Source organism: Mus musculus, chromosome 9 (genome assembly GCF_000001635.26).
Source record: "Mus musculus strain C57BL/6J chromosome 9, GRCm38.p6 C57BL/6J".
Classification (NCBI taxonomy): Eukaryota; Metazoa; Chordata; class Mammalia; order Rodentia; family Muridae; genus Mus; species Mus musculus.
This window is the reverse complement of record NC_000075.6, coordinates 38,717,901-38,744,852: the sequence shown is the minus strand read 5'-3', so window position 1 is coordinate 38,744,852 and position 26,952 is coordinate 38,717,901. Positions and strand designations below refer to the sequence as shown.

The window sequence follows — 26,952 nt, the reverse complement described above, 5'->3', positions numbered from 1 at the left end:
TCTTTTACTTAGCAGCCACACCTAATCAAGTGCTGTGTTGTGCCTAGGAGGCTAGATCAAGAATGCTAGTTGGTTCTTTCAACAAGGGTAGCCTAGTCATTACTGAAGGTTCTTGTGATTTCCAAATTTGATGGCATTTTCCTGTCTACCTGCTATCTGTTAATGTCCTTTTACTTACTTCACCTGTTGCAGGCTTAATGAACTCAGTCCTTTGAAATCTAAAGTGCAGCTATCTGGCATAGATACTTGCTCTGGATCACTCTCTACCTTACTTGGGAGGTAAACCATAGCCTAGTTGGGCTGACCAGTGAGCTCTTAGGATCTTCTGTATCTCTCTGCAAGCACTGGAATTAAAGGCAGCTCTACCACATCAGTCTTATATAGAACTAGAGAACTTGAACTCGGGTTGTCAGACTAGTACACATGTATTTTGTACACTGGGTCACCTCCTGATCAAAATCTTTTCTCCATTAAGTTAATTTTCTCAAGTATTTTGTCACAGTGTCAGAAAAGAAGAAAAGAAGAAAGAACACTGATCGACGCAAGCATCCTTAATCCTAGCTGATTTTCTCTATTTCTTAAGTTGAGCCTGGCAAGGAACCTCATAGCCCAGGCTTCATCTGAGAATTCCCAGTCATCTTACAAGGAGTGAAGAGATTAAGGAGAAACACTTATCTCCTTGTATTAGTTAAACCAGTATTAGTTACAAAATGTAAACAAAGACATGAGATATAGTCAAAAATAAAAAACTAAATCTATTCAAGATATCCATAGTAGTTTTGAAATGGGAAATGCATGGGCAATGCTTCTGTCTTTCTGTTACCTTCATGTTGATTTTCAACTTTCATCCAATTCTTATGAACATAAAGCTTACTACTATGGTCCTGATAATCATTCTAGAGCAAAAGTGAGTTGCCATTTAGTAGCTTTGACAGCCAGAGGGTAAACAGCAGCAGAAAGCCCGTGGAGAGGTTGCTGAGAGCAGCTGACAGGGCATGATCAAGATATCAATGGAGGTTGTTTCCCATGTCAGCGATTACAGGAAGTAATCAGCAGACTTTTCTCTGAGGGAACAAAGCATAATGTACTGGGGCTGGTACTCCCCATCGACAGAGAAAAACTTTGAACTCTTTTAACTCCTAGAAGTTGTGAGAAACAAAAGGAAAGAGAAAATTTTCACACACACACACACACACACACACACACACACACACACACACTGAGTAAATGAAGCAAAAGCCAGACTCTAAAAACTTCATACATACAAATATATACATACATACATACATACTGACAGAGAGAGAGACAGACAGATGGAATGGGTGGACCATAGCTCCACACATACACACATACACACATACACACATACACACATACACACATACATACATACACACACACACTCACACACACACACACACACACACACACATATATGTGTATATATATACATATATACATACATATGCACATGTATGTATGTAGCTGGTAGGTGACTAAAACAAAGTTTGAACTAGCAGGCTCAAAAGCATTTTGCACATATCCACACATATATACACAGTTGGTTGGAATAAGCTCCAACACATACCCACACAAGCTTTACATATAACATACATATAAATTTGATAGATGGAACAAAGTTCCAATTCACAAACTTTACACATATACATACATACAAGCACATGTATAAATATATACACACATACTTGGAGGTGGAAGAAGCAAAGTTTCAACATTATTTTTCCCATCTCTTATATATCCCAGAAAAACCTTTTAGACAGTATAAAATTACAGTTTTAGTACTTTCTATTTTCCTTCTAGTGACTGACTATGAAAAAATTTCCAGGATGTTATATAATATCTTTACAAGAAATAACATTTTATAGTACAGGTAAATAAAAGAAAGTATTCCCAAGAACCCATGTGCATTCATAACTAAGCAACTTTTTATAGATTTAAAAAGTGTGAGTAAGCAAAGGAGTTTTCTCAGCCAGCTCCTCTTACTCTCAGGCAGCAATTTGCACTTACGAAGGAAGGACTAATTATTGTGTTTATCTTTAAGAGTAGTCATACAAAAATCTCCAATGAGTCACAAATCTGAACTTTTATATAAAAGTCAGTCTTAACTACTTTAAATACTAAGAAGGTTTACCTAGACATCAGCAATTCTTATTAAATCATATCAGAAAGCTGAGGGCAAAACTAGACATAACAAGTCAATCAGGAGCAGTCCAGCCTCAGTGAGATTCATGTTAGCCAATGTTGCCATTTTTCTTGTTCTCTGACCATGAAATGTCCATAGTTTAATGAATATGTGTGTGCATTACAGAAGTTCAAAATGTTCACTAAGATTTTTTAAAACAGTATCAATAACAAACAATCAAAAAAAAAATCTTAACATAGGCTTACTAAAAACTTTGTTTTTCCAAATAAAGGTTTTAAGGATGGTGAACATTGCTGAAAATCCACATCTTTTTAAGTTCTTTCCTATGGTAGTACTTGGATCACTAATCTGCTCCAGCAACAATGCCTAAAAGATATCAGGCATTATTATTGTTTAATGTCAATGATACTCCCCAGTGAGGGGCTGGAAGCCACTTTAGACTTTTCATACAATCCTTAGATTAAGAGGGATGTGAAGGCAATGGGCAGGGCAAAAATTCATAACAGCATGAGGTACTCAGGACACATAGTCCTAGTAGTACTGCCTCAACTGAGGAGCATCCATCATGTCTGTGCTAACTGGTAGGGCTATTCTATGAGTTTAAAGCCATTTGTTGACCATACTACATGGCTCTGCATAGAGAATGGATAACAATAATGCAGGGTATTAATTTAAGCATTGCTCATGGTTAATGCTGCATGCTTACTATAGATCTCATGCCAATCATTATATTGTAATTATATTGTAAATGGTCTCGAAACTCCGTGTGTCATTCTGCATATGAATAAAATAAAATCCTCAAAGAAGAAAACATGTTGGGAGACTATGTTAACTTCTGACAAAAGAAATGATAGGGATAGAAAATAAGGGACTCAGTGGTCGCCAGAAAAGGCTTTCCTTTCATGGGTGACATGTTTAGACGCCAAAGACAGCAGGATTCACAGATAATTTCAGGAGACTATTGGCAGCTTGCACAAGCATGGGGATGGAGGAACCTGTGAGGAAGGAAACAAGAGTTCAGAACTGTGGGAGAGAAGAGGGAGGCTCTTTCCTCAGCCTCCCTCAGTCATTCCTACTTCCCATTTCAGTCTATATTTAGCTTCCTGTAGTAACCCCAGCTCTTCCCCCTTTCTTCTGATTCTGCTTTTGTCATTTCTGTCCACAGGAACACAGCAACAAGGATAAAATAAACATCCAGGACACTTCCTACATGTCTGGGGATAGTCTTATTCAGCTAGGCATCCACACCTGTGCTCCTTCCTTTTGCTCAGCTTATCCCAACTACCAAGTACATGCTTTGCCCTAATCCTGAAAAGGAAGAATCAGCTGGAGGAACAGACCATGTTCTGAGATAGCCTGGTTGGGCATCCATGGGGACTCTTGAGTGCTCTGCAACACAGAGAGGCGTGGCTCCTTGAGAAGCTTATGGAAAGAAGGAAAGGGAGGGAGGCTCTGTTTTCGTACCTGCATGGTCATGAAGCCAGGCCACAGCCTTCCTTTCCAGAAGCTCCCATTCACACTTTAAGTCTGTGCCGTTGGCATGCAACCAGACCACAGCCAGCACTGTGGACCAGGCTGAGGGGTCCTCATGCTGCAAAACAGAAGGAAACTTCTGTGATGCCACAGGCAGGGCAGGAATTCCCTCAAGAGGAAACAAATAGATTTACTATCACCTTCCTCAATGTTCCCTAATCTGCTGCTTCATAGAATTTCTTGTCCCATCCTTATCAAAAAAAACAAACAAACAAACAAACAAAAACAAAAACAAAAAAAAAACTCAAAAAACAAAAAACAAAAAACTGGCCACAGCCTCAAGACAGCTTTCCATTACCACTTAGAAAAGGACTTAAGTTATAAGTCCAGTGTAATCATCACCAAATTCCTCAAGACATTTCCAAGCACTTTGTGCATAGATAACTGGATGGTGGAAAGAGAAGAAAATGTAAATTTGACTTCTTTTAAGGTATTATGTTCATCAATTTTTATCCTCAATTGCTGGAAAAAAATCCCTAAGAATAATCAATAGAACATTTCCAAGCATAAACATAAATAGTACAAAAGTGAAAATATTTGTATAAAGTTAGTCTATGGATTATTATAGTCTAGTAATGATGGATATTACATTTTTGCCAGCTATTGATGTGGTCACAGTATAGGGTAAATGGTGTATGGAAATCCATAATCCAGCAGTGGTGGCACATGTCTTTAATCCCAGCACTTGGAAGGCAGAGGCTGGCAGATTTCTGAGTTCGAAGCCAGCCTGTTCTACAGAGTGAGTTCCAGGACAGCCAGGGCTACACAGAGAAACCCTATCTCAAAAAAAAAAAAAACCAAAAACAAAAACAAAAGAAAACAAAAGAATAGCCCAAGAATGAAGCTCATCCTGAGAGTCTTGATTTAGATCTATTGCTCACATTGCCTGTGGCTATAGGACACCTCTGGATTCCATGTGCATCTGTTCTCTGTCTCTATTGCAGTGGAGGATTAAGAAACAGAAGCAATTCTTGACTCTTATTCCTGCTGCATGGTTTTTGTCAGTGCTGTTAGTACTGACTACAAACCATGGTCAAAAATGCTCAGGGGAGCTCGAGTCTCCTACTTATCATTTTTCTTTCAGTTTTATTATCTACTTAGAGAAATCATTAATCTATACTTTCATTAAGGTCGTCATTGAAAATATAGATCTGTAAAATTTCAGACCTTTCTGGATGCATTAGATAGATGTCTCCATTTTGACATTGATTCATTATTCATTAGCATTATTTTCAGCTAACATTTTCTGGTTTCTAACTGACATTCTGATATCAACATAACACATAGACAAATGCACACACACACACACACAAACCATTCTATTTTGCTACATGTTTTTACTGAATCAAATACATGACCTCCTGTATGCTGGTATTGGGTTCTCTTGATTATCTACTTCTCTAATTGGCAGCAGATCTCATTTTTTTTTAAATGTTAAAAAGAAATCATCACTTTGTCAAGTTTCCAACATGAAATAATCTTAATGAAATATTCCCATGACTTTACCCCAAATAATTAAGTCAGTTTATATATTGCAGTATAGATACCTTTTCTGATTAAAAGACGTACACCTCATTTGCATCCACCACATTTCATAGGCTCAGTAGCCAGGCCTGACTAAGAGATAGGATACAAACAGTATCCTACCATACAACATTTAAAGTTTATGTAATAGTGTTTCACATTTTAATTGCTTCTTCAGTATTTGGCATATGTCTGTTATTGTAAAGACATTTTTCAAGTAGATTTATACCATTCAGAAGGTAATCTCAAAATTCTAAATAAAGTTTACTGTAGTCATCCTATTTTAGGACATAAAAAACATCAATAATGGGGGAGTTATTGGAGGCTCTAAAGACAGAGCATCCTAGAATTGAATTTATCTCTGCACTGACTGGCTCACACTGTGTTTATCTTTAGAAGAAAAAAAAAGATTTACTGATTTTTATTCATATGAGTACACTGTAGTTGTCTCCAGACTCACACCAGAATATTGTATCACATTCCATTACAGATGGTTGTGAGCCACCATGTGGATTCTGGGAATTGAACTCAGGACCTTTATAAGAACTCTTAACCATTAAGCCATCTCTCTAGCCCCAGTGTTTTCTTAATGGCCAATTTCTTCATCTATATGTAGCTGCATAAACAGAACCTGCATTAATTTACTGAAATGAGAATCAAATAAATGTAAGGGTATTAAGTGATTTTAAAAATTGCCTAGCACAGTGTGAAGACAAAAAATATTATCTTTTGCAGTATAGTCTCAGTGAGTAAGATTAACCCAGAAGAGTATTTAGCTTTCCCTTTGACATTCATCATTCTAATCATGCCTTCCAGCAGCTCGGTTCTTATTTCTGTGTTATGTATATTCTAGCTAAAGTAGACGTGATTTAATCATCTACATATTACAAGTTAATTCACCTTTGCATTACCTATGTTCTTATTTTTCTCCTGGGCCCTGGCTCACTTCAACTCTCGTTATGTTCCTGACTTCAGGAAGCACACATTCTTCCCCTTGTTTCTCTGTGCATCTCACCTTGGCAGGGTTTGCAGCCTTGATGTCTTTTGACTTAGTGCCCAGGATCTTGGTCAAATCTTCATCTAGCTCCCAGGAGCCATTTGCCTTTTGGAGAGAAATCAGCTGCACCACAGCATTCTCTCCAAATGCTTTATTAAAAATAATAAAAAATAAAATAAAAAGAAAAAAGAGGAATTCCATGAGAAATTATAGAGTCACTGGAATCACAGCCCATCTGAGGAAATAGGAGGCTGTAGTGAGTATTCTGCAGAAAATCCAAACTATTTCCAGTATATGATGGGTGTCCCAGATGGTCTGAGTTCCAAACACAGCAGCAATAGATTCTGCTGGTACCAGTCATTGAAGACACATATACTGTCTAGGCAGAGATAGCCAGTGGCCTTAAAGAACTAGAGGACACTCAACTACAGTAGTTTAAAAGGTATCAAGTGTTATATTGTAGATTAATAAAGCTAGACTCATTCTGGCAAATACATAGGGATGTCAAATATCATCCCCTGGCTGAGGCCTCATTTAGGTCACCCCAAGGAAGAAGAAGCTTGAAAGTAAGAGCACTGAAGGTTAGTTTATGCTTATCACAAATCAGAGACAAAAATCTGAGCACCATTTCACCTTTGTGTTCCTTTTTCAAGTTGCTTTTATTGGTAGAAGAATTTGTCTTTTTCTTCTGTATAGCAGAACACGCAGATTTTTTGAGGACAAGATTAGCACCTGTGACAAACAAACATTGCTGAGAATCTTTTCTGAGAAAGAAACTCCCTAAGGTTGTAGAAATTAATCTCCATAGACCCCTTGGGATACTAACTTTCTGCTGAACATAAATCATATGCTGGTACACGTAAACTTCTTGGCTGTGGGCCTTTAAAGCCACCTGGAAAACACAAGAGAACAGTGAAGGCTGCAACATCCTCCATGCTCTGAAGCAAGCAAAGATTAAAAGGTGTGGAGATGTGAGACATCAGCCCTACTACCCACATCAGCCTCATCCACTTACCAAGATGGACTGTACTCCTGTGTTGCTGCCTTCATACAGACACACCTCACCCCGAGCCTTCATTCTACTTCCTATTGAGTCTTTAAAATCTTTCTCATATGCTAAACAATCATAGCTGCATCTTACCTTCAACACAAGAGGATCCTCTCAGCTACATTTTAACTTAAGATACTTATTTTTTTCTGTCCTATGAGGCTATTTTATCTCTGTCCCCTTCAAAAGCTCCATTGTACCCTGAGCATCTGAGTTCAAAAAGAAAGGTTGAAATTTTTTCTCAGCTCAACACAGTCTTCTTGAGCTTTCTGCCTCACCTGGGTTATCTTTCTTGTGTCCTCACATCTATCAACCCTCAACTACTTAATTTAACTCTGATCAGTACCCAAAGTAGAAAAAAACAACACCTTAGGTTTCCAGTGTCAACTATGCAACATTAGACCTTGCCTTCTTTGGATCCAGTGACTATGACTCTCAGGCACCTCTCTCATGCTCTCAAATCATTGCTATGCAGAATTGTTTGATTTGTCAGAAATATTTTAATCTTAGTTTTAAAACACATCACCCAATCTCTACTTTTTTAACTTAGTGTTTCCTGTTTTAAAAAATGGTCTGTGACGTGACCTGTGCTTAACACCCAATGTCTCTAATTTTCCAAATATGTCACCTTCCTTCAAACTTTATTTTTCACTCAAGCTAAACCGCAGTCACACATATTCCCACCCTCATCAGTATATTTGATCCATAGCCTTGATTTCTAATTCATAGCTATATGGTAAAATCATACATTAGAGATCAGTACAGTCTCAGCCTACTTGATTCTTCAGTTAAAGCTCCTGACCCCTACTAGAAATTATTCATACGATACAGGTCTTTTAGTGATTATGGCTATTTTTTTAAAAAATGGTATCAAATTCAACTTGACTTTCTACCATCCCAGAAATAGGTTTTGGTTTTTTTGTTTGTTTGTTTGTTTTGTTTTGTTTCTTATTCCTAGTTAGTCCCTGTAGTCCTTTCTGATTTCTACTGGTTTCTTAAATTTCTGATTTTACCACTAATATTAACAGGTTCTAGAAATCTGCCCTCTGTGTGGCCACTGATTAATTATCAAAGAACAAACTTGGATTCAAATTACATGGTTTTGTTATTCAATGTTTACAGATATGTATGCACTATAATATGTCTTGTGCTCTTCTGTACGTCTACACAAAATCTCCCTCCCAGTTGGGAATAATACAGTTTTCTAGAAAATTTATGGCAAGCTATATATCTTGGGAGTGGATGAACAAATGAAACCCAGGAAATCTAAGAAATGTATTTCAATTTAAATTTATGAGATTCTGAAACTTACCATTGATTAAATGATGTACAGTATATCTGAGATACAGTAAATATAAGCTTAAATTGGCATAAAACATACCAGAGAAACTGGAGTAGAACCGCATACTACTAGATCCAGCCATCACTGGCCTAGGAATCACTCTGTGGGCCAGAGGCCCCTGCACTGGTTTGTTCAGCTCCTTGTTTATGGCAATGAAGGCTGTGAAGGAGCTAAGGACTCCAGACTGAAGGCTGATGTTCATCACATCTTCTTTTTCTTCTTTTGAGGCCTCCTGGGATCCAAAATCCTTAGTCTGAATCAAGGACTTTGCAGCCAACCGATGAATGGTGAAACTGAAAGAAGATACTGCAGCAAATTAAAGAAAAATAACTGCAAATCAAAGACTCTAAAAAAGCTAGTGATTGCAGTCAGAATGGAATGCAGAGACAAGGAGGTTAAATGAATGAATCCAAAAGAGAAGAGTCAGAGGTTAGGTCCAGGAAAGACTGAACTTTCAAGAAATTCACAATAAAAGAAGAGGAGAAGAGGGGAGGTGAGGGGAAGAGAGGAGAGTAGAATGGAGAGGAGGACAGGGAGAGCAGAGAAAGTGTGGAGAAAGGGAAGCAAGGCTGAATAAAGTCTTACTTGTCATTTGCCTTGGGTTGCAGGGAAAATGTCACCCTGTTTTCCAGACTCCTACCCTGGAGGATGTGCTTGAGGCACACTGCTCCTGTGCTCTCCACTTGCTACAAACAAGAGGAAAGCAGGTGCTACCATTTTGTCTAAGCGCCACCCCACAGTTACCTGGCAACAGACAGGTATGCCTGACTCACATAAAAGGGGCTGCTTACCCCCTCTGCTCTCTCTTGCTCTTGCCTTCTTGCTCACACTCTGTCCTCTTGCCCCTTACCCTTCTCTCCCCACTCCCCTTGGCCTCTATTTCTGTTTCTCTTCTTCCCCCTGCCCAAAGTCCCACCACCCCACCTTTCTCTGTCTCTACTATTCTCTCATACTATCCTCTCAACTCTCCTCCCCATGCCCTGAATAAACTACTCTATGCTATATTATACTGTCCTTTGTCTGGTCCCTCAAGGGGAAGGGATGCCTCAGGATGGGACCTTGGAGGGAGTCCCTTTCCCCATACCTAACAACACATCCACCAAACACATTCCTTCTCTCCTTTATCTTTTTTATAAACATAACAGCAGGGGTGACAAAACTGACACATAACCTGGAAAATTGTGAGAATTAGGGAAGTTCCTCAGATCAACAGTATGTCAGGCTAAGAACTGAGCATTTAGCCATGGCACCCAAGAGAGGATGGGTACCTGGCTGCTGGGCAAATGCAGAAATCCCAAGTGACCACCAAGTGTTAATAAAAGCACAGATATAATATCTACTGAGAAAAAAAAAAGAAAAGAAAGAATAAGGATAGGGACTCACAGGCATAAGCCCAGTCAGTTGTGCATAGATGATTAACCTCTGACCCCTAAAGATGGTAAGTTGCTCTGGAGAAAGCATTTTAACAGACAAACCAGGAGGCAAATCCCAACTTAGAGAGATGTTATCCACTGCACACTGTAGAGCAAACTTGAGAGACCCAAGAGCCTGTTGGAGGAGAGAAGAGGCAGAATTATACATGAGAATGATAATAATTTCCAGCATTCATTGGATATTTATCAGGAAGTAGGGCATAGCTGATATCAGGTCTAATCACCAGTACAAAGTGAGAAATGCTGCTTTTCTTCTACTTATGTGTATGGTGAAGTAACACTCGAGAGATATAAAAGTGTAGATGTATATGAAAGCAATATTTAAGAAAGGAAACCCTGCAAAAAAGATAGGAAAGAAATACTAACCCCATGGAAAGAGAGGCTGAGAAATATGCTTAGTGATACCTTCCATTTTTTGTATTCTAATAAAGGAATGAGACTTATATTTTTTGAGTCTATGAGACATACACACTTGCTTGTCTTCTGTGTCTTTAACATGGAGAATGGATTTCTACTGGATTTACTCAGTGTACAGTCTGTGGTTCTAGAAAGAGCATCTAAAGCTTTCATTTTCTTTCTCTCTGGTCTCAAAACAAAAGTCACAACTGCCTTAATTATCTCATCTCTGGATTTCCAGTAGCCACAGTCAGATGTCAGTCTTCTGATAAGAGAACAGAACACAAATAACAAGTAGACCCTTTAAGAGTATAGACTGTGACTCATGAAGATGTGTCCTTCAGGAGAATGGATCATCTGTCGCTGCAGCAGTGACCTTGTCCTGTCTCATGCTTACTCTGGACTAAATAGCTGTGGAAGCTCAGTCAGTTCTCACCTTGGTCTGCATCCTGTCCTTGCCTGTGATAAACACTGCAGTACCCCCTGATACCCGGGCGATATTTTTGATTAAACTGGTCGAGGCTCCTTGTCCAATTCCAAAAGAGAAACATCTGTAATGGCAAAATGATGAGCATTAGAGATGGATTCTCCTTAGCAAAATTATCAACTGACATGGATCAGTCACAGACACATGAAGAAATAAGGTACTTACCTAAACATCTGTGCAATGCTCCCATGTAGAAACCACACTTTATTTCTATGGGCTGTAATACATACCTTAAATAACTGATAAAATTTAATTTCATGTGTCTTCTATGAGGAAAGGCTCAGTTTCATTTTGCTGATTAAGAACTAGGGTCCATAGCATTTGAAATATCTCTCTCAGGTTCTAGTCTCACTACAGGGCAGACAGAGCGCCCTCTAATTAGCAAGGATCTAGCTCCAAAATTCCTCTAGTAAATTATGAAAACATCAAAGTGAAAAGTAAATGCACTGACTTTTTGGCTGATACATGTGGGCTCTTGTTAATGTGAGTCATCCTCCCTGTTTTCAACATGTAAGCTTTAGGATAAAAGTTTATTCTGTACTTTTGTTCCTTCTCAATAAACTATAAGTCAGCCACTATTGGTTTTATCATTCAATAAGAGACAGATTAGTGGAGTTTCCAGAAATGTCTTCTTCAGAAAACACAGAAGTGAAATATATGACTGCTTAAGAGATTCTGACATTATAGGACTCAAACACAAGGCTCATGACAAAATGAACTATGAGTTCTACTCACAGAAAACCTAGACTATGTAACTTAGGAGTGAGAGAGCTAGAGACCTGTAAACAGTAGTTTTAATTCTTTGTGTAATGCAGCCAACTGCCATGAAAATTGGCTTTAATGACTGCTGAGATAGTATGAACCTAGGAACCAAGACCTGGAAATGGAGAAAAGAAAAGTAAAATGAGCCTGCGAATGCTGTCCACTTATAATTTGAAGCCCCTATGGAAACATAGCAGTTTCAGATGTAGTAGGAAAATAGTAGTTCTGAGTTTTGGCAGTGGCAAGTATCCCTGAAAACCCTGAGAATTTTTCACAGAACAATGTAAAACTACTGATACCCAGTAAGTAGATGTCAATAAAAAATGACCCAGCTATAAAGTTCATTTCACTTTAGTTGGATTAAAGATGTCACCTCCCAGTCTAAACAATAATTGAAAGCAAAGTGTAACACCTATCAGTGGAAAGATACCATGTAAACGTAGCCCCAAAGCCCCTACCAAGTCCACTAGGTCTGAATGGAACACTCGTCACTTCTAATAAACATTAAAGAAAGGATATTTTTCATAAAATAAGAAAAGGGCAGTGTCTTAGGCTTATTGTGTGATGCAGGTTTGCATGAATGCATAAACTTCATGTACAATTTAAATTTCATGGGATTATTTCCCATTAATGAATATTCCAAAATCCAAAGCCATATGGACCAACTGAATCCAGAATATGTGACAGAGATTGTTCATCAGGATTTAGATGAGTTTATTCAAAAGTGCCAGGTCAACTAAAATGTATTATTGATAGTCACGATTCCCACACAAAACAATAAAGGGGAAAATCACCACCAACCTCATCAATGCATTAAATTCATCTGATGAAATTCAACTATCATACATTACTCAAATGCACATACTCCAGGAGCATGAGCAGCATGTAAGTGTATACACACACACACACACACACACCATAAACACACTCTCTCTCTCTCTCTCTCTCTCTCTCCTGCCAACAAATAAAATAGAGAGCTTTGTTATACTAAATAAAGAATAAATTTTCAGTAAAGAGATTTGTAGAAAGGAAGGGAGTTCATTGAGGTGGTAATGAAGATATGAATTGGTGGATATAAGAGCAATAAGATATGGTCAAGTTATAAACTTAATTATTAAAGAAGCATATAACACAGTAATGGCAAAACAGACAAAAATTCTTATATCAATCATTATACTCAATAGCATAATTTATAATATGAGGTATAAAATAAATAATGATGACTAATATGATCAAAAAATGTAGTTTAATACTTTCTTTGTGTTTGTCTCCCAGGCAATTAAGGAAAGAAGAGATAGGACAGTATAACAACTTCAAAGATGGATGAAAGGAAAATGAGATAAATTATTATAAAAAAATTGAAAATAAGGGAGCATGATGTCACACACCTATAATCTTGGGATTTGAGGATCTCAGATAAAACACCCAAAAGATTTTGGCCCTAGGCCTCATAGAGAAGTAAAGGATCCCACATCTAACACACAACAGCACCTGGGACTACCAGAGCATGCTTGGAATCATCACTGGGTGGGGGAAGGGGCACTACATGTAGAAATGAATTTAACTGTAATGACAATCTTGGCTGCACAGTAAAACTGAGACCATCCTGGATTCAAAAGAAGGAAGGAAGGAAGGAAGGAAGGAAGGAAGGAAGGAAGGAAGGAAGGAAGGAAGAAAGGAAGGAAGGAAAAAAGGAAGGAAGGAAGGAAGGAAGGAAGGAAGGAAGGAAGGAAGGAAGGAAGGAAGGGAGGAACAAAGTGAGGGAGGTAAAGAAAGATGGAGGTAGAGAGGGTGGGAGGGAGGGGATAGAGAGAGGAAGGAAGGAAAAAAGAGAAGCAGAAGGAGGGAAGGAGGGAATGAAGGAAGAAAATCTTGAACATGAGCCAAGGAGATGCTGTAGTACACTGGAAATCAAGAGTTACCAGAGATGATCAATTTGCACTGCATAGCCTAAAAACACATTTGTACAAGGGGCCAGTGGAATAGAACAGAGGGCTCAGAAACAAACTGCACATGTGCATATGATCATTGTGACAATCAAACACTGATTTTCAGTGAGGAAATGAATGATACAACATCTACCAAATATCTGTGTGGAAACTGAACTTGAAGTATATTTCAGACACTCTAAAAGAAATTGTGCATGTTTCCAGATAACCCCCAGATTCTTAGGACCCTAAACCAGGAAAATTGAAAGTCCACACCTTGTTTGGGCTATAGATTGTTCAAGGTGAGCTAAGATGACTCAAATAGATACTTAAATAAAACCTGAATAGAGGCCTGGGCTAGACCTCAGAGAAAGTGAAATAAATTTGGTAGTGCTATAGTTCCTAACTTAACATTGGAAGGGAGATAGTTTAATGTCTCGAAAAGGCTTCTACTTGAAACCATGTGTTACTAAACAAAAACTCAGTTCCAGAAATGGAATAACTGCTTATGAAGTTTTGGTCAGGGTGTTTCATGGAAAAAAAAAAAAAAACCATTGGTCTTGTTATTGCTCATGGTTGCCTACAAAAGAGAGATGAAAAGACTATAAGGCTGATGTAGCTACCCACTTTGTATGATATAGAGAAATCAAGAGATGCTATAAAGGCTGGTGATAGAGAAAAAGGCATCAATGATCTTAACCAGCTGTGAGCCCTACAAACTATAATACCATCTGTTCAGTAGGATATACTCACTAAAGTAATAGTTGCATGACTATGATGGTAGTAACATCCTAAGATTCATAGCACTAGAATGGGAGATTTAGAGCCTTCAGTTGTGTACCCACAAGTAAGCTCATCATTATTCAAAGGATAATCCCTATACAATGTTCACAAAAATGTCACTGATTAAACAAATTGGATATCACTATAAAATAAAAGAACATAAAATGTGGAATGGAGCTGGTAGGGAAGAGAGGACTGATGGAGACTGGAGGGTGATAGGAAAAGGTGAGAGGTGATAGTAAACAGAATGTATTATGAACATATATGACCTTGTCAAAGAATCAAAATAGAGAGAGAACAAAAGTTCTCCTCATAGAGAAAAACTTCAACAGACCAAATACAAAGGAAGAAATCACAAAGAGAATCTTGAGAAAATAGAAATTTAAATGTCAAGTGCCTGAGTCAGGGATGTAGCACATGGCTGCAATTCCAGCACTCCAGAAGCAGCAAGCAAATTCACACCAATTGAGAACAGCCTGGTCTGGTCATAGATTTCCATGCTAGTCAGGATTACATAAGGAAACCTATCTTAAACCACAAAAAGCAAAGAAAACAATTTTATGAAATATAAACTACCAAGTAAGATTACATTTATATACCAAGTATATATTTATCAATATATTCATATACAAAACCTAAAATGAAATGCAACTCAGTAAAAACAGAAAACCTACTGGAGAAAACAATAACACTGGTAAAGAGATTTGAAGGTACACCAAAAGAGGCTACTCTAATGACTAGTAAACATTAAAAAGTGTGTGAGGTAGAGATATCAAGAACATAAAAATGTAAAGCATGAAACAGTATTGTGCCACGTACAAAACTGGGTAAGTCTCAAGAGCATAAATGATAATTTTGTGAGAAAATGAAGTTTTGGCATATCATTTGTAAAGTTCATGTGAGTTACATTAATAAATCTTATGAAACTGTTTGCCATCCTGCCGAAATTAGATGACTGTGTCTTCTTAAAGTATGGTACATGAGTGTAGTTATATTCCTGCAGCTGTGCTTTGCTTTCTATAGAGTTGGGCTCCAGCACATCCTTGCATATACGTAGTAACATTTGCTTTTAGCTTACTCATACCCTCCCATATAAATTAAATCTCCAGTGGATTGCTTTGGCATGTAATACAATTACTACAATGCTCAAAGAGAGTCATCATTATGAACATCAATATAAAATATAGTGAGCTACTTCATCGGAAATCCAACACACATACAACACTTGACTATGACTATATGCAGCAAACTTGTGAAATTAAAAGATAAAAATGATGTATGTATGCAGAAAGAGACACATACCGAGAAACTCACCATGATAGAAACACAAAGATAATTTCTCAAAATCTTGAAGAATTATACTTCAGCTAGGTATAAAATAGTGAGTGGTGGAATGAGAGAACAAAGACTGATAACTGTCTAGCCATAGACCTGTGGTGAACACTCAGTGTGTCCACCCTGATTGCTCATCTGGCCACACACTAAATAGTCGACTAACTTTCGATTTTAACTTGTCAATCCCTTTATGATAAAAACATGATTTAATGTATCATTCAGAGATTTAGAAAAATAAGGAACAGTAACATTGTGGTATGAAGCTAACTGGAAAAGTATTTTTATATTTTATAGACAACTTCAGGTAGATAACTGAAAAATCCTTTAGGCACTATGTTCCCCTGATAGCATGTAGAAGAAGTCATAATGTGTTGCTGCTTGGAAATCCAGTCAGCACAGAAGCAATACTCTCCTCATACCTGTGTTTCTTGCTGTTTAACTTAACTTCTCTAATGACACTAAATGTGTCACTCACTTCTCCATCCGTGAAGACAAAGAGCTGGAAAGGAAAGAATATATTCATTAAGCCTCTGTCGAGTTCATTAGAAGTCAGCAGCAATGGTCGTCAAGGACCACAACTGCTTCCAGTCTTTGAGGCTTTTTCACACAAGGGCAGTGACACTAGTGCTCCACTGTCACTTACTCTACGCTGTCACAGAGACTCTCCAGACTGAGAAGTTTCACATCCTCCCCCTGCTGATTCATCTGAATCTTTGTGGTACTAACTGCTGACCACATGGAATAATGAAAGAATGCTGTCTCTGGTCTTCTTTTCTCTTTGTTGTATAGTAAATTTTACACAGCATTACTCAATTCTAAAAGGAAGAACTACTCAGAAATGTATTATTGAAGAATTTCTTTGTTATTCTTAGCTTAGCCTATTTCTTTCTCTTTTTTCCCCCCCTCTTTATAGTTTTTTTCTCTTTAAAACTACACATGGCGTTTTATTTTTTCTCTCTCTGCCTATGTTTCCAGTGCTCACCTGTAGGGGATGACCAGGAATGGAGGATGCCTTGTAAATGTTGCAGAGGGGTGTCAAGATTTCAGTACCCCCTAAGTTGGCTTTTAAAGCCTTCACTCTTTTCACTGCGTCCTCCATTGTATCCTGAGTGTACTTCACACTCTCCCTTAGAGAAAACAAACATGTCTAGTCACATGCCAGTAGCACACACTGCACATTGTTACCCGTGACCACCCCAGGGTTCAGGTCAGCTCTGCATTCCAGATCCTCCTTTAAAGCACAACCGTTCAGAGTCCACTGTCTTCCAAAAGACTTACGGAAAGAATTTCTCATAGGAAGATCCAAATCCATAGATATTAAAATAACAACCCATAGGCAAACTCTTCAGCAACAGCAACAGAGTTTCCTGAAGGTGAGAAAAGAAAGTGAGATAGAGGGAATGAGCACTCTACCTGTTAGCATTTCTTCTAAGCTCTGCCCAACAGTTACCTAGCAACACCCAGGTAGGAGCCTGGCTTGCTATAAAAGGACTGTTTCCTCTCTGGCGCTCTTTGATCCCTCTCTCTGCTTCTCTCTGGATTCTCTCCAGGCATTCTTTCTCTCTCTCCTGCCCCATAGCTTCATGTCTTCCAGGTTGGCCTCTTCTCTTTCTCTGCTTTCTCTCTCCCACCCTCTTTCTTTTCTGTCCCCACTATTTCTCTGCTACTACTCCCGTCTCATTCCCTTTCTCATTCCCCAAAATAAACTTCATTTCATAGTAGACCCAACATATGGGTGGTATTTGATACTTTAGCATGAGCCCACTAAGTCACTCCCTCCTGCCACTTCATAGTTCATTTCATAAGCATATCACTACTAAAAATACAGACCCTAGTCTATTTCCTAAAGGTAAAAAAAATGTCATCATATTATGTTACCTTGTATTTCAATGCTGAGATTATAGTAACCATACTTGCTGTGGCTCAGATATGGCTACAAATGACCCTACTCCTACCCTTACAAATCCTTCTCACATGGTATTGCTGAACAGTGAAGGATCTGGCTTACCTTGGCAGCCTCGATGCGTAGCTGAGAATTGTTCTCTGTGCTCATGGGGGAGTCCATACTTCCTGAACGGTCCATGAGAAACACAAATTCTCCACAGGCCTTTGAGGCTTCCACTTCTGGGATATCTGGGTAGAAACTCACCATTGCAGAAGGAGCTCCCATCAAACTGTCTGTACAGAAAGGAGAAGAACCCTATAAGGTACAAGGAAGCTAGGTGCTGTAAAGTTCCATTACCAACTCAGTAGAGAACTCAGAAAACTCCAACAGAACTCTGTGTTTGTTCTCTGTGTGCTTTTCACACAGGACTAAGTGTGAGTTGTCAGCATAAAAATGAATGGAGCAGAACAGAGGGGAGAGGAAGAACAAGAGGGTAAAAATTAAGTCAAATAGCACAGCTGTATCAATGTGTGCAAAATCTGGATATCAAAACACCTGAGTAGGGCACTTTAGCTTACCAGTGTCCAGCATGAGCTCAAAGATACAGTCAAGATTCTGAATAGAGGTGAATCTTATCAAATCTTATGCATGAGAAAGTGATCATATGGGTCATTAGGATTAACTCCTCCTTTGGACTATTGGGGCAAAATGATGCTCATATGCATAATGTTTAAAATGATTAATTCCAAAGGCAGGCAACTCAGAAATACTGTTGTAGAAAACTAGGGAAAAACATTATAAATATGAACAGGATCCATATATATAGATATATACATATGAAAATGAAACATTGTATTTAATATGTAAAGTAGATTTCTTACTATCCTGGAAGACAGGGGGTTACCATGACACTATCACTCTTTTGTGAATCCATGAAAATGATGTAATATTCACATTGGTGAGAAGCTGGTCATATAGTCAGCCTTTCATGTGTGGTATCTACGAGTTCTTTCAAAATAATTCAGATGATTTCACTTTCCTAAGTCAGAGCTTCCTTCTTTATAAATGAGCATCTCTGCTTCTTAGCCTCAGTTTCCTCTTCTAAAGGATCCTACTACAGGATTACTGTAAGGTCAAGTCATACAATATGCTTAAAAAATTAGGTAGGGCTTAACTCATACTGAGCAGTTAATTACAATTTTATACATTATGCTTTTTAACTTTGTGGAATTATGTTTTAAGTTGAATATTTCACTTAGTCTACTAGTTCTATAATTCGTGTTAACATAACATTAGAGGTTTTGTGAGCTAAAATACCTGTTAAGCTTCCGTTTGCTTGTAGCAAATATGACAACAGGCAGACATCTGGCAAAATATGTGCACTAGGAAGCAAGATCTAGGAATCATTTATGGAAGAAATTATCAATCCTGAGATATGACCAACTATATCCTCTGGTAGTCTGTACAAGCTATTCACAGAAAAGAGATGCGAAAATCTTCATAGGACTAAGTACATGTCCCAGAACAAAGGTGAGACCTCAGTTATTACACACTGAGATCCAGGATTGTGAGGGTCCATTGGAATAATTGAAATGATCCTGAGAGGAGACCAAATATGACCTTGAATATTTCATGAGATTCCAAAAACAGATCAAAAAATCAACAAGACACACAAAGACACAGAACTACAGAGGAGATGAAGCAATTACATGAAATAACACGGAAGCTAGGATTCCCCTGAGTGACCTCAGAGACAAGTGGTCAAATACTGAGGGAAGAACAGAAAGCCCCCACTTGTGGTACAGTGTGAAATCACCTTTGCCAAATATTGATAATGTGAGGTCAGTGAGGGCTTGGGTATGGAAACTCAGCTTCATGGAAAAGTCCTCATAGTTCTTAATGTTACAACAGAAAAAGGCAAGCCCAGATGTCACACTTTAAAAATCATTGACACTCAAGGAACTCTCATGAATTCATCTTGAAAATAAATAAGGTTCAGCACCCTTCTTGTGGTATGCATGATCCCTGCTACCCAGTGCAGAATGGGACAGAAAAACCAAAGGAACCACAACAACAATGTGTGTGTTGCCACCCTTTTAACAAGTTAAGTGTGCCTATTAGGAAACATTTAAAATGAAAACTAAATGTAGATAAAAATCAAAACTCACTGGGAAGGTCAGCATAGTGAAAAAAAAAATCAATCAGGTAAGCTACAAAGAATGAGTTTGAATGGTTTCAAAGCTTAATTTCTTCAGAACAAAGAAGAACTAAATATAATTCTATGTTAAATTTGACAATTCTTACTAATTATAAAACAGAAAAAGGAAAGAGAAAGCAAGAAAGGAAGAAAGGACAGAAAGAAAGGAAGAAAGAAAGAAAGAAAGAAAGAAAGAAAGAAAGAAAGAAAGAAAGAAAGAGAGAGAGAAAGCAGGAAGACATGCAGGTGTGATAAATTAATCAACAAAATATACTTAGCTAAAGTGACATTATTATTCATTATGAAAAATTAGTACTTGCATATTGCCTAGATTATACTATTATTATTTTCCTACTCCAATGGCTATTTTATAGGACTAAGAAAAATTATAACTACCTTTCCATTCCCATTATCTGGAGGTGTTCAAATCTAAAATCTTCCAATTTGAAATTTACATTATTTTAATAATGATATTATAACTTATCATGTAACTGATAATACAGGTTTTAACTCTTTCACATTTTAGTTAATTAATAATACTGGATAATATTTTAATAGAAGTCAATATCATCTTCATATCAAATAAATATTTTAATTTATTTCAAAGAGAATAAATTGCCAAACTAGTTGTTTACTTTACTATTTGTAGCCCAAATACTTTCAAAACAGTTGAAGCAAGTTAATTTGCTTCTACACTACCTGACAATGTAAAACTCAGCACACCATGTAAAGCATGAGGCTTTATCAGACTTGGATATCACTAATGCTAGAAAAGGAGAAGTGGTTACAGGATTTTTTTTTCCTTTTTATAAAGAACAGTCATTGTCACATGTTGATAATGGGCTGAATAATTTCTTGTGAATTATTTGGTCATATTTTCCCCTATAGTTATCCAATACTCTATGTGACTTAGCCTAAAGGACATAATTACCTGAATACATAATAAGCGTACACATCTTTCTATGTGGAAGTAAAAAGTCAACATTTCTATGGCCATATACTGATCCTAGATAGAGGACATAAAAAAGGATAATTCAAAGTTACACTTAGAAGGACCATAGTGGGAGATAAAAATTACCTGGCTTCATGTCCAGCATCCCCATTTCCACAGCTACACTGGGGCTGTGCACTTCATTGTAGTAAATCAGGAGTTCCACATCCCGGTCAAACTTGTGCCCTTCAGTCAAGGAAACCTGAGTAGGAGACCAGCAGAGGAGCTATGTTAGAATTCCCACTGACAGCCTCCTTATATAAGCTCAGAGTTCAGGGTTGCAGACTTCTTATATCAGGAGCATAATCAGAAGCACAAGAAAGACTGGGTGAGAGAAAGGCTATGTGTTATGCAGAATAAGGATGGTAAATTGATTGCCTATCCAAACATGGCCAAAAAACACTCCCCCCCCAAAAAAGGAGATTTCTGAAGGTAGAGTGAGGACAAGGTCAACAATAAAGTTTGAGGAGACTGACACAGATAATAGTATTATCTTACTATTCACCTGAGCAGAAGTCTTGTCATCTGTAAGGTACTGAATAGGGCTCAAAGAGCAGTTGGACTGGACCCTTTCAATACCATGCTGGGAAGTGATGGTGGCAGTCATGTTGAGTGTGTAAGGCAGGTCTTCCAAAGGGACTGTGGGTTTCTGGATGTTCAAGCAACTGTTTGCTGACTGTTCTACAAAAAAGTACATTGATCTTCCCTTTTAATATCAACAATTTCCAGCACAACCAAAATTTTGTGTATATTCCCAGTCATTTTCTCACCAGTCTGTCAAAGGCAGAAATTACTTACCAGAGAGCTGATATCTTGGATTCAAGATTGCTGGGAGCAGGTAGCGCAGGGCCCCATCTGTTTCCAAGGGCAGTTCCTGCACATACCTCAGGGTAACTGCAACCTTAGCTCCAGGCTGCAGGTTCCCCACGTTGCAAGAAAAGACATCTCTGGAATAGTCATCCTCTTCCAATAAGTATGCTTGGTGGCCCTGGGAGAGGGCTTCCTCATACTCGCTGTGAGCCTAGAGCAAGTGCAGGGTGCATTCAAATAAAATCAAAATTAGTCAAAAATATATAAACTATCCAAACTATTCAATTAGTCATATATCCTGTGAACTTTACAATTCATCTGGTATCTTCTACTTCATTGCCCCTGTCTTACTGATTTTGGGCACATAGTAATTAAAAGGGAATGAATAAAAGAACAGGCAATATCAGCACTTATGAATTGTTTACAAAGATAAAGAAAAATGCAATTTCAAAGAAAGAAGAGAAAAGACAATGTACTCATCCTTCAGACCTTCATCTTATCCTGCAACTCTGCCACAATTTTCTTCCCATCCACCAAGGCTTCAAAGCTGTAGACAGCAGAGTCTTCATCCATAGGAAACACAAAGGTCGCCTCTAATGGGACTTTCTCCTCATTCTCGTAATTTAAGGTTGCCACCACAGCAGCCACAAATTCATTGATGGACAATGTTACTGAGATATTTTTCAGTGGTACTGGGAAAGAGATCAGGGTTTAGGAAATCAACAAGCTTTTCTAGAGTAACACCCATAGATGAGGAGTAGTTCTGGGTACACAGCTCTCACGACTAAGAGTGCAAGCCAGGCTTACCTGTCTCTTTGTTGCTAGTGATTAGACCACAGTGATGCTCCATGGTGATTGCACGCTTCTGTAGAAATGGCAAACCATTAAGAGGTCCAGGTTAGGAGTTACACCATCAATACCAGTAGTTTATGAGTTTTTCTCTTGCAGAAACAGCTTCTAATTTCTAGTGTAGCAATAAGCAATTAGAGGGTGAAAACAAGGAGAGATGCAGTGGTGAGGTTGGTGGTTAATGATGCTCAGGTGGGGTGGATGTAAGTGTCCACTAAGCAGGAAATCTTATACTTTGAGGTTGCTTCAAATACTATTCTACTTTTACAAACAGTGTTGAATGGAACCATCCAAAACGACCTGGATAAGTGCCATAATTTAACCTCGTTGAACATCGGAATATTCCACACAGAACCAAAGCAATATATTTATGTATGTTATTTCTACGTCTAAGTTCTGGCCCATAGGAGGTATTTATCAATGAGGATGAATTCCAGTGTTTTTCCTATTGATATTGTTATTTTTATTTACTTGGAGTCATTCTATTTCAAGATCTGTTTGTCAATGTTTAAAATATTTTGTTTATTTTTATGTCAAGCGTAAGAGTGTTTGCCTGAAGGTATGTCTGTGTATCACATTCAAGCAAACACTCTTACACATTACATTACACATTGTAGAGGCCAGAAGAGGATGTTGAATCCCCTGGAACTAGAGCTACAGATGGTTATGAGCTGCAGAGCTTGTAATGCCTGAGCCACAGCTTCAGTACCTCTTCCCAGATCTTTACCTGCACACCTGTGTGACTCAAATGACATCTTGTATTATGCTCCTCTTAGTTAATTACTTTTCTATAAGACTTAGTATTGAAACCCAGTGTTTTGTCCTTGATATTTAATTTCATGATATTGTCATGTGATCACTAATGGTCCAATGCTGAAAAGAAATAAGAGACTGATAGTTCTAGTCCCATCCATTTGCCTAAGAATTTCATGAGGTCATTGTTTTTGATAGGTGAGTAGTACTCTAGTATGTAAATGTATCACATGGCTGTATCCATTCCTCTGTTGAAGGAAATCTAGGTTTTTTCCAGCTTCTCGCTATTATAAATAAGGCTGCTATGAACATTGTGGAACATTTGTCGTTGTTATATGTTGGAGCATCTTTTGGGTATACGCCCAGGAGTAGTATAGCTGGGTCATCAGGTAGTACTATGTCCAATTTTCTGAGGAACCTCCAGACTGATTTCCAGAGTGGTTGTACAAGCTTGCAATCCCACCAACAATGGAGGAGTGTTCCTCTTTCTCTACATCCTCGCTAGCATCTGCTATCACCTGAGTTTTTGATCTTAGCCATTCTGACTGGTGTGTGGTGGAATCCCAGGGTTGTTTTTATTTGCATTTCCCTGATGACTAAATATGTTGAATGGGAGGAGAATCCATTGGTCCTGTGAAGTCTTGATGCCCCAATGTAGGTGAATGCCAGAGTGGGGAGGCAGGAATGAGTGGGTGGCTGGAGGAGTACCCTCATAGAAGCAGGGGTGGGGTGGATGGGATAGGGGATTTCTGGAGGGGTGATAACATTTGAAATGTGAATAAATAGATTATCCAATAAAAAAATTTAAAGAAAAGAAATAAGGGACTGTAAAGTGCACAGCTCTAAATAACCATCTATATCATCTTGTCTGTATTCCCACAGAAGAATAGCTATCACTCTGCAAACTATACTCTAAGAATACAGGGAAGTTTCATGAAGTTTCTCAGAGGCAGGGGCCAGGAAGGACTATTGAAGTCAGAGTTTTTTGTCCATTGTACTCATGATCTTAGAGCAGGGGTTCTTACCTACATAAGACATACCTGAAGACATGCCCGGTCAAACCAAACAATATTTAGCACAGATAAGTGAGGGGGACATACAATCAAGGCTCTACCTGAAGAGTTTTACAGTAGATAGCTACTTAGAATGGAAGAAAAATTTTCTTCAAAGCCTTTTGTCCTTGGTACATTGTACCTACTTCAATTCATGATCCCACAACTATACATATATAGGTACTATTAGACTCAATAAGTTAAGAGGAAATATAAAATGATATGCAGTTGAGAAAGGGAACTGCTATGAGTCAGGAGGTCATTCTACAAGGTGAGGAAGGGGCAGGTATGGGCGTATAATCAAAAGACATTTCACACATCTATACAATTTTCAAAGGATAAATTAAAAATATTTTATATTTGGAAGGATATTCTCATGTATAAAGAGATTATAAGTAAAATATTTTTTCTTCTTTTCAAACAGACTTTCCTAATTTTATTTCCTGAATTGATTGGGGTATTATATAAATCTTGAGTATGATATGATAAGAGAGATAGAATGATTTTTTTCCAGGTTATGACTTACAGGATATTTTATCCACAGAATGTAGAGATTGGTCTAATCCTAATGATGGCCTGGGATAACCGTGAGAGCTGTTTTGGGTCTTTCTAAACCTGATCATATGACTCATTGTAACTCTATGTGACCTCAGTGCCTAATACCAACAAGGGTGGTTTCCATTGGAAATGCATTCTAGGGAGCTGAAATGGCACACCTGGGAACACATACCATGCTTGTCCAGAAGCACAGTGAAGAGTCCGAGGATCCTAGACTCGGACTCCACACATGGTCTCCTTGCAGGTGGCTGCATGGACTCACTCACAATAGGAACTGTTTGATCACCCAGCCATCTTTCAGGTAGCCAGAGCAGCCTGGTCAGTGAGACCACAACAGGTGCCATCTTCAAGTCTAATGTAGGGTCACAACACACTGAGGTTGTTTGCTCAGTGACAGGGACTGGGCACATCCCTGCTGCAGGGATACTCACTTGCACCAGCTGTGTTCTGTCTGTTATTTGAGCAGTTGGAAAAGTCTGACAGAATTAAAATGGCTCAGATCAGGCCAGCAACAAAGAGATAGCAGGTAAACAAGGAAGAGGAGGAGGATGGACAGGAGGAGGATCGCAAGCATAGAACCACAGGAGTACAGGAGCACAAGAAAGGACTTTTCCTGGGGGCCAGTGAGGAGTCTGGAGTATGAGGGAGAATTTCTACTGACACCAGCTAGACGCTTAGAGCAGGAGACTTACCTAGGAGCAGCAATGCTGAAGGACAGATTATGTCTGACAGCAGAGATCTCAGGCTTGCTTTGGCTACTGCAGGAAGCTAAGAGAAGAGAGGGGTATCCATTTCAAAGAAACATTCATTTCCTCATTCCAACCTCAGAACAGATTTCCCTCATCGAGTCTTCTATCCTCTCCCCCTCCTGTCCTCTTTCACAGTCAGTCAGCTGTGACAAGTGTTAACATGCCTTGAGTTAAAGACTGGCTATAGACTGATCAAAGTTATAGCCTTAAACCGGGTGCTGCTATAGAGCTAACAGCCAGTGAGCAGCTTAACTCCAGGCAGAGTTTGGTGAGTCAGCTGGCCACACCCTGCTGTTTACAGCTGCAGGGAGAAGGGATTCTGTGCTAGGAGTCAAGGAATGTGCTTTGTGGAGTGAAGAACCTTGAATAAAAAAGTTATTTAATCCTTAGCCTCTCCATCTAAGACCTGCAGCATTGGATATTTACAGAAGGCACAACTTCAACTACCCCAGTGTCTATAGAGAAGGGTTTATGGGATGCAATGGAGCAAGGCAGGTGGATAATCAAAGCTGGATTACCATAGGACAAACTAACCTGAAACAAAGAAGAAAAACAAACAAACAAGCTCTCCTTGTAAATCGAAGGAAGAGGGAGAAGAGGGAGATCAGAGAGAAATGGGGCAGGGGTGCGGAGAGAGTAAGAAGGGGGAGAAGGAAGGGAGAAAATATTTGTTTTTTAAATTTCCAGCTGGAATCAATTGCAGGAGGGAAGCAGAGAGAATATGAAACTGAAATTGAGATCATTTATGTACTGTCAACCTAGAAAAATCTTCTGGAAACACACACCAGGATTAGTTTCTTCCCCACCGCACCCTAAACCCCACGGTTTCCCACTAAAAGACAATTATAATAAATACTTTGCACTGTTAACTAGAATAAAAGGCTCTTACCTTTTAGAGGGATCAGTAGGATTCTTCCCAGAGAGAGCAGAGTAGAGCAATCGCAAACCTCCTAAAGTCTCCGCAGCTTTAAAAGTGAAAGTAACTAAAGCAGAACTTCCAGGAAGACCCACCCCCTTCTAGGGACCAGCTATAAAGTTACACTTGTAGGAGGACAGGGATGGACTGAAAATTCCTAATGAAATAGTGAATTTCTGCTTCAGTTCTGATAGAAGGATGAAAGTGTTTTGTTTAAAATTTAGAGCAATTGCTCTGTTTTTTCCCCTCTGCATAGTCTACTCTGAGACTCAGAAAAACTATTAGTCAAAGGTAGAAGATTTGTTTTTCAGGGTTGAATGCTGAAAACGTATTATCAAAAAATGATATAAAATGCTGTATGTTATTAGGTTTCAGAACCTGGAACAAACACTTGAAGTGCATATTTAACATATCAAAGCAGAGCTGGCCTCTAGGTTGTCCCAATATCCCTGAGTTTGTA

General features: G+C 38.5%; 1 protein-coding gene across 2 annotated transcripts; it reads right to left on the bottom strand.

Moving 5' to 3' along the window:
• Nucleotides 1-1,515: 1,515 nt before the first annotated feature.
• Nucleotides 1,516-26,585, bottom strand: Vwa5a (von Willebrand factor A domain containing 5A). Of its 2 annotated transcripts, NM_172767.3 has the most exons (20): nucleotides 26,466-26,585; nucleotides 25,520-25,595; nucleotides 22,423-22,480; nucleotides 22,105-22,307; nucleotides 21,604-21,826; nucleotides 21,311-21,486; nucleotides 20,893-21,007; nucleotides 17,741-17,910; nucleotides 17,011-17,099; nucleotides 16,715-16,859; nucleotides 16,152-16,231; nucleotides 10,874-10,988; nucleotides 9,992-10,156; nucleotides 9,194-9,294; nucleotides 8,648-8,901; nucleotides 7,045-7,110; nucleotides 6,852-6,950; nucleotides 6,237-6,367; nucleotides 3,629-3,755; nucleotides 1,516-3,159 (listed from the first exon to the last, which is right to left on the bottom strand). In NM_172767.3, exons 3-20 carry the CDS (start codon nucleotides 22,463-22,465, stop codon nucleotides 3,080-3,082), a joined length of 2,382 nt encoding a protein of 793 aa, NP_766355.3. In that variant the 5' UTR covers nucleotides 22,466-22,480; nucleotides 25,520-25,595; nucleotides 26,466-26,585; the 3' UTR covers nucleotides 1,516-3,079. The 2 variants fall into 2 exon arrangements, with proteins under 2 accessions (NP_766355.3, NP_001139429.1); NM_001145957.1 differs by lacking the exon at nucleotides 25,520-25,595.
• Between the last annotated feature and the right edge of the window lie 367 nt (nucleotides 26,586-26,952).